Source organism: Mesitornis unicolor, unplaced genomic scaffold (assembly GCF_000695765.1).
Source record: "Mesitornis unicolor isolate BGI_N332 unplaced genomic scaffold, ASM69576v1 scaffold13869, whole genome shotgun sequence".
In the NCBI taxonomy this organism is placed as follows: domain Eukaryota; kingdom Metazoa; phylum Chordata; class Aves; order Mesitornithiformes; family Mesitornithidae; genus Mesitornis; species Mesitornis unicolor.
The window spans coordinates 29502-40191 of NW_010208047.1; the positions used below are offsets into that span (position 1 = coordinate 29502).

Genomic DNA, 10690 nt, shown 5'->3' on the forward strand with positions numbered 1-10690 from the left:
CTCCTCCTTCTCCAGAGTCTGAGGCATAGCTGGGTAAGGAAGTTTAGGAAGGCTTCTCTTCCCCTCCTCCCTGCAAAAAGAGGGATATCGAGGTGCATTATTATTTTAATCCTCCTTTAAATTACTCCAGAAAGCCTTAAGTCTGTATGTGTGTTTTTTCACTTGAAATGTTTACATTCCTCAAACTATGGTGAAACTTATTTCTGTGCACACAAGGCTTAAACCCCATTGAAATCCCTTTTAGGCTCTGTTTTGGGAATGGCTGACACTTGGACTTGCCCTGGCTCTCAGTAGCAGGGTACGTTTCCCCACTGGGCCTGTGTAAGCCAAACCTGAAAGTTTGTCCTTGGGTGTTGATGTATGGTAACCCATGCAGCTGTTACCTTCCTGCATGGTAGTTCTGGAAATTGCCCTAAATGAGAAATCTGGATTTTGGAGTCTTAAGAAATCTTATTCAAGAAAAATACACATCAGCAGAATGTGTGTTTTCCAGTCATGTAAAGGGGTGGCATCTGCTATGTGCTCATATATTGCCTTCCTGTTTGAAACCTAAACTGAAGGTCCTAGGGGATAAAAATGTTAGTTATAGATTAGAAAAAATATTTGAAAAGAAAGCTAAATGAGAAAGAACGGCTTTCAGAAATGCTGGGCACAAAGATGATCATACAGCCACACTTTACTGGATGTGGTATTCTTCCCCCTCTCTCGCCCTTTCAACAATCATGTAAAAGTGGTAGAATTTGAGGACTTCAGACATTTGTCTGGAATTTCTGGATATTTCGGAGTCTGCTCAAAGGAGCAGCTCTTATTTCCAGACACCTCATGTCTCAGTAAGAAATGTAGTCACTGAGAACGCATAGATCATCCGTGTCATGAGTGTGTGTGGATTTCTGTCCAGGAAGTCCTGGATGAAGAGCTGGGAACCTGTGCTAGACCAGCAAGTGATGACCTAGATGTAGTCACTGAGAACACATAGATCATCCGTGTCATGAGTGAGTGTGGATTTCTGTCCAGGAAGTCCTGGATGGAGAGCTGCGAACCTGTGCTAGACCAGCAAGTGATGACCTACCAAAGGTGTCTGTGATACCAGAGGCTCTCTGCTTGCCTTCCCCCAAACTTCAGGCTCTCCAGCCTTCCCTGGGACAGCCAGTAAGGTTGCCTGCTTCAGCAAGAGTCTCACGGGTGATATTTTGGTAGCAATTGGATCTCATGGTCTGTGAAGCAGATGGGTCAGGTGCTGCAGACTGTGCAACTGATTGGAATCTGAAGAATTTTGGCTAATATTTACATCAGGTGTTTGCCCTTTGATAAGAAGCAGGTCATTCACAAGCATGAACATGACATATTGTTGGTAGGTTGGTCACGCTGTTTGCTTTGCATTTCACACACTGATCGTTCTGGTTGCTGGGAGAACAGTTGCACATTGTAGTTCGATATGGATTAATAGCTGTGTTTTCCCCCTTTATTTCCATGGAGCCATTTGTTTCAAAAGGGCAGTTTTCCAGAAATAGATCTGTGAAGTTTTCCACACGCCAGCGTGTTCCTCACCTATAAACACCAATAGCCCAGTCTCAAAAGAAGGTTTGAACTCTGCTTGTGTTTATCAAGGAAAATGCTCGTTCTTGCTTCTCTGATGGAAAGATTGTGTTGGGAAACATTAAGGGAACTGCACAGGTATGTGAATGTACTGTGTGGCCGTGTTCAGTGCCAGGGGCTGTTGAGGATAAGTCAGAGGCCTGATAAAGAAAATACCTGCGTTTCAGATGGGTGATGCTTTGGGGCCAGCATTGTGTATGTAACTGCAGGTGAGTTATGGATTAATTAGCAGCACCTAATACAATCTAAATAAGGTCAAACAAGAACAAACTGTAAGTAGAAGGAAGCTTGCCCTTCAAAGACAGGTAACTTGTTAACTGGCTGCAATCTTAAGTCACTGGTTTCCCTCTGTACAGAGTTAATTTGCTGGAGACTTGAGGCTTTGACCTACTAAGTTGGTTGCAAGGAATTCAGGGTTGTGCAATACAAACCACCATTCCTTGGAATTAAGAGGTTGAGGTGGTGACGGGTATTTTAACAGCAGCCTGTGAGGGACTGGAGACTTCAGCAGCACTCAAACCTGCACTGAACACTAAGGGACTGAGTCTAGTAAATGTTTGGGTGAAGAACTTTTACTGCGAGCACTGGTACCTGAGCTGAGAAAACGTACAGCAGGGCCATACCAGTGTGAATTCCCTGGCACTGCCTTGCCACTACTATTTTTTTTCTGTTATTATTGTGGTGGAAAATTGGAACAAATCTTGTTTTGCAATGCAAGGCATCATTATCTTAGCCCAGAGACAGCCCAGCCTCGTGTACACAACACCCTGTGTCACTTCCTCGGCCATCAACCTGCTGGGAAGTGTTAGACAAGTCCTGTTCCCAACAGAGACCCCGTTTCTCTTCCGTGCTTTTGTCCATCTCATCAGTCTGGGTTGTCAGATCTATAAAGCAGAGAGTGTGTGCTTTGTATTTGCAAACTGCTTTGCATAGAGGGCTGTGCCCTGTCTCGGGTTTCCTAGGTAGTACTGGGGTAAATATAAATCAGTGGGTGGAAGTCAAGTTAAACTTTTCTTTAAAAAAAACAAACAAAAAAACCACACTCCAAAAAACTTCAACAACAGCAACAAAAACCTAAGAAATTCCCCCCCCCCAAATAACCTTTGGATCTTAATAGGTTGTTAGTGGCTTTATATCTTCCCTGGGCATGGAGTGACGCACTGTTGATACGTTTCCCTTCATCTCCTGGTGTTCGTGGTTCTGATACACTTTTAATCTAATGTTTTTCTTTTTGCTTACAGAGCTTTACAGTACAAATATTGTGAGCCTGTCTGGAATGTGCACGCTGTATTGCAGCCTTGCCAGGGCATTTCTAAGACCCAGAGTCAATGTAGACCATGAGGGTGCTCCACCACCTACCAGCTGAGGAGAACAATAACATCACTGTTAACGTCAGCTGAGTTTTAAGTGTGTTAATATTCTTCTTTTCCATATGAAAGAGAAGGCAGTTTTCACATTGTTCTTTAAACACATTGAGGTCAATGATTCTGCTTCCAGGGTTTAGGAAACATCTTCCCCAAAAGAAATACAACATGTTTTCCCTAAGGTGTGTTTCAGTTCGTGGTGTTTAAATCTTAGCAGAAGCTTGCGGAGAACATTTTATTACTTCAGTTCTAGTATTTCAGTCACTTCAAGGATGTGAAATTACGAAGTTGGTTTTAAGCAAAACAGATGTGCAGAATGCGAGGCATGGCAAGAGGGCACCCAGTGCAGAGGGAAGGTCCTCTGGCTCATGTGGCACTTCCTCCTGGAGCAGGAGGGGAGGCTGCAGGGGGTTTCAGCTGGAACAGCCCAGGCCTGCAGTGTCCTCCTGCACCTGGCACAAATGGGGACTCAGTGCTTGTCGCCGCATTTTCCACATCAGATGCTCTCACTTTGGTCTTCTGAGATACTGCAGTTTTATTTCCTGCTGTTTCTGGTATCGTCATAAAAACTTCAGACAAAAATTCTTCGCTCTGTTTCCAGCCTTACTGTAAATCATGAGCTTTGAAATAGCAGGGAATAGAGATCTTGGGAAACACCAGTGTAGGAAACCAAGAGATTTACTTTCACTGATATAGATAAACCAGAGCGCAACTGTTCTTTAAATTCTATGCATAGCTGTGAAAAGTTAGAGCCAAATTCCCGTTGTAAATCAGGGTAGCTCTATTAATGTCAGTGGATCGGTGCCAGCACATCCCAGACAAAGCCTTGGCTCGGTCTATTAATAGCAGCGGAGTAATGGAGCTGCTTGGAGAGCTCTCACTGGGACAAAACTGATTAAAAAGAGATAAGAACGATGGAGGAATCTGCCCCCTGGCTCTCTGCTGGAATGCAGCTCCCGCAGGGTTTGATCGCCTGCACCTCCCAGCACCTCCAGGTACCACCGAGCTCACCCAGCACAGCCAGACCCAGCAGTCACTGCAGTGGTGCAGGCTCTCAGGTGTGGTCTGTTCATTGGGATAACGTAACAGCAACGTGACGGCAACTTCTGCATTTAGTGTCAGCGCAGTCATTCTCTCGGCTGCTTTTCTTTCTCTGTAGCTTCAGGAAATCCAAGGTTTTCCTTTCACCAGACATCTAAGGGTTTTATTTCTTTAAATTCTTCAGTACGCCACAGTGAAAAGGATGCAGAGTGGTATCATCAGCCATAGATGCTTTGTCCTTCCTATGTGACCCTGTTATTCAGAGACAGACAATTAAATTTCACAGCTGCATTTTAGATCATCTCTAAAGAGAGAAAACTTCTCCAGGTGTCCCTGAATGGTTTCTTACTACTCTTAAAAAGATGGCTTCAAAAAAAAGCCCCACAGAAATTCCCACTGTGCTGTGGTGTTGTGCTGTTTTCATTTCCCAGAAACTAGTTAATGTATTTACTGTGCCCCACCAGTCCAAGTTCCCTTTATAGATTAACTTGTGTGTTTTGGCTCCTTCCCATCTCTTCCTTTGGCTCCAAATGAATGATACCAGGACTGTCTTTGAAACAAGGCAGGAGTGGGAAGGTTTTTTTGGTTCAACAGCAACATCACCCCTGAAACTTCTCTCTCTGCTGGCTTTATGAGGCCCCACTGCAGAAGTGTGGGATTGGGAATGGCAGATTAAGGGTCTAGAGAGTTCAGCCTTTTTGAAGAAAACAGACCTGTAATATTCTGGTAGGATTTGGAAACTGCATCTCCTCAGAAGGGGTCTCACTGGAGCAGCTTGTCACTAAGGGTTTTCAGGAGTGTGTGTTTGTTTTATTTAATAACTAATCAGTCTTTAGAACTGATTTAAATGAGAACTACTAAATGAGGCCACTGGCTGGTACCTGTCTGGCTTGCAAGGTTGTCTTTTATTAGAGTTTCACATAACCTGTGAGCGTGTCAGAGGGGTTAGAAGGTGACAGAGGTAGTTGTGGGGGTCACACTGGTAGGGTGACCACCTCCCGCATGTCTTCTGCTGGTCTATTAGTGGGCTGCTTGTAGACACCTCATTTGTCACACTACACCTGCGTGCATCGTGTATAGCAATCAGAGAGTAAATGTTGAGTGCTGCTGATAAACACAGGCTGTTTTCTAAACTCTACAAAAATTGTGTATTTGTTGTGCATGATCTCTAAGCTGGTGCTTTCTGGTACATTTGGTACATTTGCAGGGAAGTTCTTAGCATCAGTTGTAAAAAAAAATACCTTAAAACCTATGATTTGTTACTGGCAGCAGAATCTCCCATCGAGACACTTTATCACTCTGCCGTCAAGCAACTTTCTACAAGCCTTTGGGAAAGGTTTTCCACGATGTGTTTATTTGAGCATGCATGGAAATGGCATAGAGGCTCACTGGAACGATAAACCATTTCATCTTGTTCTTGATATAAAGTATGATTTGGTTCTTGCTTCTCTGAGGAACAATGGCAGCCTTTAAAGAGGGGGAAGAAGGCTGATAAGACTGATTATAATAATGATTTCTTCCTGTTTGATAATACTGCTGGGTTAATCTATGCACTCCTGATTTGATCCAGCTTCCCGTGGGGCACTGACGTGTCCAATGGACTGTCCGTGTATGCATATTTCTGAAAGGAAATGTGGAGGCACTGGTGGGGTTTGGGGCACACTTGGTGCAGTGTCATTGCAGTCACGTTGTTGCAATCCCCCATGCTGTTTAGATCCATCCTAATGAGTGCAAGGCACCAACCCATGGGTGTGAGCATTTTGGGAAGCACAACCCTAAGTCACTTTGAAACGTCGGGTAGCCAGGTACATGTTGTATTTAAGCACCTCCAGGATTAGGCACCGTCTGAGCTGGGATTTTCAGCTTCTAAGTTTTTTTCAAGGCAGATTCAGAATTAGTTTGATTCTGGCCCATTATATTTTGCCATCATAATGAGAGGGCATCTTCTAATTGTATGTATAGTCTTAGATTTAATAAAGATCTAGAGAAATCTTATTATTAAGGACTTAGTTGCTCTGTGATAGAGGAAATGATCATTCCAAGATGCTGATAACTACTGAAGCCAGAGATTTACTTCTGGCTACTCTAAACACTATTTTCGAGGTCTCACCTTGAGCACACAGGCGATGCTCGCTGCCTGATCTCCCCAACTGCAGTCAGAATCCTCCCACTGAGTCTTTTTCACAAGCTTCTCTTTCTTTTTAGGGTGCTCTAGATATTATTGGAATGCAACTACAGAGAAAAACATGCTTTTCTAACAGCTCAGTTGTGGACATCTAATCATGCTTTGATTTCTGGAAATGCTACAACATGGCTTCATCTGGGAATGAGATAGAAAGGTGGACTCACAGGCAAGGTGGCAGAATTGGAGAGCTGGTGGAGTCTGTGGCCTCTCCTGAACCTGGTAATGGTCTTTCACCGGTGAAGTCAGTCATCTGTGTGGATCATATCTTGCACCTCCCTGGCAGAGCAGACTCTGCTTATAGCTCTTTCTCAGGGGGATCAAATGCTCCAGAGTATCCCACCCCATCGTGCTATGGTGAAAACTGCTCTTTGCCTCCAGAGCAGGGACCGTACATGGACTCAGAGTATGTCAGAGGAATTTATAATCTCAGCACAGCAAACTCTGACCTCAGATGCCTGCATCCACACAGGACACCAGACCCGAGCACCCATAACAACTCCCACAGCACCAGTCTTGCTGCACGCTGTGGAAGCACTCCCACCCGAGGGACTTTAAACCAGGGACCGCTGCCTCCGACTGCACCTCCACCTTCTCCTCCCACACGCCTCGATAGCTATAAAGTCACCAAGCACCTTGAAAACTCAAGAGGGAGACGCAGCTCTGGAGGTCATGGTGAGTGCAGCGTGCAGGACAATCACGTAGCAGATAGGGATGTGCCACGGAGTCGATACAAGGATGAAACTGCTGAGCAAGATGTAGTGGCTGCTAGGAGAAAGACTCTGGAAAATAGGGGCCTTTCTTCTTCTGATTCTACAAATGAAGCATCTGTATCAAAAATTCAGGGGTTAAAGACAGAGGAAAATGGAGAGTGGAGCCCATCCCAACAACCTAGAAAGAGAAGCAACCCACACATTTTCAGCAGACCTTCTTCATTCATTTTTCAAGAGTATTTAAAGACTGACTCTGTGGCTAATGTCCCTAAAATACTTTCTGCTTATAATTCAGTTCATGCTTATAATATTCCTGGAGAGATGAACTCCAGGTGCTACCACCCGGTGCATACCAACCCTAGCGCTGTTAATGATACACAAGAAGACAAACAGCATCCCTGCAGTCTACGTCAGCCAACTTTCAGAGAAGCAGATCTGCAAAGCAAGGTGCCAGAACCCAGCCACCGAAAAGGATCCTTGCCCTGTGCTCAGTGCTCGCTCCGTGCCGAGTTGCATTCAGACATGGATCAAGAAGTCTTTGAGGACAGTTGTGACTTAAAATATATGGAGAATGCTCTTCTCATTAAAAACGCTTCCAGGAAGCTGAGCAGTTGTTCAGATGAAAATCAGCGCTATGGCTCTGAAGGAAAAACTGGGAGTGACGTTAGGGAACCGCTCCTGAATCAGCAAGCCAAAATGCAGAGATCATCACTGTCCTGCAGCTACGATGCTGCAGAAGCAGAGCACCCTCGCTGTGAGGAGTCAGATCAGGGAAGTAAGCAGTGCTACGACAACACTAACCAAGTGTCTTTTTTCAGACCGAAGGAAGATTGCACATCTCAGTTTTCACACAAAGTCAAGAAAGAAAGACAGGCTAATAACGGCAGTCCTGACCCGCGCACGCATCTAGAAGAGGAACCTCCTGTTCAGAAATATCACCCTGAATTTCCAAAACAGCTCTTAAGGCAGCTTCGGGATGACCTTGCTGATGAACAAATAACCAGGCAGACAACTCCCATGCTTTACTATCTTTCAGGGGGGAAGCCCACCAACATCCTGCACCACAACAAACTCACCCAATGCCAAGAGGACTCAAGGACCTCACCAAAGGAATTTCCAGCAAGCAGCTCCTCTGCCTCAGCGCTGTGTCTGGAGATACAAAAGCAAAGCAATCGCCTTCAGAGGACCAACCACCACCATGAGTGCAGTGCTGATGATCTGCGTGAGGCTGAAGATCTCATTCTCGGCAGTCCTGCTTCATCCACAGATGAGAGTTCCAAGAATGACTACAGAGAGAAACTCAAAGTGGCTCAGAAAAAGGTTCTGAGAGAAACTTCCTTTAAAAGAAAAGACTTGCAGATGAGTTTGCCTGTTAGACTCAGACAGAAACCCTCTAAAAGACCTTCAATTGAACACCTTAGGTCTTTCTCATTATCCAGTGCAAGTGAGGATGCCAAACCTGTTCCTTGTTCCCCTTCTCACCTAGAATCCTTGGAAAGTTTCCACAGAGATGAAGAAATTAAGAGGCCACAAACAGGTCGAATAGGGGGAAGGAAAAGGGTAACAAAGGAGCAAAAGAAACTGTGTTATTCTGAACCTGAGAAACTGGATCAGCTGGCAGATAAGGAAGTATGGAGTCAGGTCAGGGATGAAATCTCTGAGGAGGATGCAGTTGCAGGTAGGAGGAAGACTCTGGAGAACAGAGGGAGGGCACTTTCCAGTTCAAGCATCTCCAGGACGGAGCTGAAACAAATCCAGCATACCGCGCTTATCGAGTACATGGAGCGAAAGATTAACCAGAGACCAGGCAGTTCCCAACCCCTCCCGCTGCACAAGCCACCCCTGCTGAAGAGGCTGTCACATCCCAAATGGCCTCCTGGCAGGGTTTCCAATCCAAATGGGAGCAGGAAGGTGCAGAACACAGAGGTTTGCTGCCAAGTTGTCTCTACAGAAAAATCTCCAGATGTTTTTCCCCCTTTGACGTGTGTTCCCCCACTGAGCGTGACCAGCGGACGTGATCCCAGCTCTGCTGCTGCAGCCACTTCAAAGCACGACCCAGCTCCCAGCGGAGCAGACAGGAGCCGCACTGGGAAGTGTGCATCAGCCGAAAGCCTCCCACAGGCTGGGGATCCTGCGGCTGGGAGAGCTCACGAGAGGTCAAAATCCACTCCTCCTTCCACACAGGTAGGAAAGACACTAAGGTAGTAATGATTGTTTGAGTCCAACTTATGACTGTCTACCTGCCTTAGACAACTGTGGGCCTATTCACATGAAAAACTGTTGGACACCATGGAAGAGGAATTAAGACTTGATGTATTTATTTGTTTTAGCATGCAGTAGAGAGATGCTGGATGTGGAGGAGAAGCCACATTTGCTGAATCTGTAGGAAATGCTGTGTAGCTGTTTGAAAGCAAAATGCCTGATCTGCTTTGCAGTGTGCAGGAAAAATACTTTGGGGGATTTTGGGAGAAGTACTACCAATTTCAATGCGTTAAATACTTACGATTAATGATAACAGTTAATTATTCTTGAAAGTATTTTGTAAGAAGGTATTGCGGACAAACGAGGTGTCCGTTAACGTGAACAGTTACAAGAGAATTGCACAAGGGCGGAAACTTCGTAACAGCTGCCGTGTTTCAGCAGTCACGGTTGTTAACTACAGCAACTTCATTAAAGCGCTGTCCCAGAAAAGGTCATTTTAGAGACAGTGTTATAAATAACCAACCTTTCTGGCCTCTGAATCTGAAGGGTCAGAAAAACAAGCTAATATGCTACTGAAGTTACCAACTGAAAAGGATAACAAACATGGGTGTGAAATTAAACAGCTACGTACTCTGAGAGTGCCGGTTGTCCCAGTGTGCTGTTTTCATTTCCAGGATGCTTACAGATGTGCTGGAGGCCCAGCGGCGCTGTCTCGGCGTTGCGAGAGCTTGTTCGGCACCCCCAGGTAAGGCTGCGAAGGCTGAGCCTTGGTAGAGCCCAAGGTGTGAGAGCAGCCGTCGTTGTCTGCTTCTGACCTTGTCCATGCGGGAGTATTCATCTGCTGTGCTATTTGTGTCAGTTTGAAACAGTCTTTAAAATAATCTCGACTGTGTGGAGCAAGAGTGGAAAAGGCAGAGGGTGCCTGAGCTGCTCTGTGTGTGGCAGCCGCGCTCCTCAGATCTCTGAGATCGCAGCTCCCTCATCTGAGCTCTGTGAAAACAGCATCTGCAGCAGCGCGGATGTGCCTCATCTTGAAAAATATCTGTGCTCAGAGTGGGGGAATAGGGGCTTTTGATGTGGTTTTTTTAAAGGAAAAAATTACTGTGCTGTCTACACGTGGCTAACTAGGAACTTTGTATGTTAACTCTTGATATTTGGTTTGCTTTTTTGAGAAGCATCAGGGAAAAAAGGAGCTGAACTTTGTCTCAACGTGGCAGTGATGCTGACACTTGTAGTCAGAATTTCCGTTGTTTCAGTCATTCACAAAGATCCAAAGGGTTTCTGAAGGCTTGATTATCTTAGAAGAAAAACTGTGGTTTTAGTAAGATTTTGAAGTTTTTCCTAAATTTTCTAGTTTAGCTAAGAGATATAGCAGGAGAAATGTCACTGGAAGTTCTGGACGGAACAGTAACACCATAAACATATTTAATCATAGCTCTAAAATATGTGCAAAGTGATGAAAATATGAGAAATCCAGAATCAGTTTCATTAGTAATTAATTTAGGTGCTCATCTTTGGGAAATAGCTGTAAGTGCAGGTTTCATTCTCTTACAGCTCTATCTCACAGAATCCCAGAACGTTAGGGACTGGAA

At 45.0% G+C, this 10690-nt stretch overlaps 1 protein-coding gene across 1 annotated transcript; it reads left to right on the plus strand.

Moving 5' to 3' along the window:
* Positions 1 to 6311: 6311 nt before the first annotated feature.
* On the plus strand, positions 6312 to 9843 carry SHROOM1 (shroom family member 1; the record flags this gene model as incomplete). The annotated part of the gene is made up of 2 exons (XM_010192354.1): positions 6312 to 9080; positions 9773 to 9843. Coding segments are annotated over exons 1-2 (2840 nt in total), but the record flags the coding sequence as incomplete, so codon positions are not given.
* Positions 9844 to 10690: the final 847 nt, after the last annotated feature.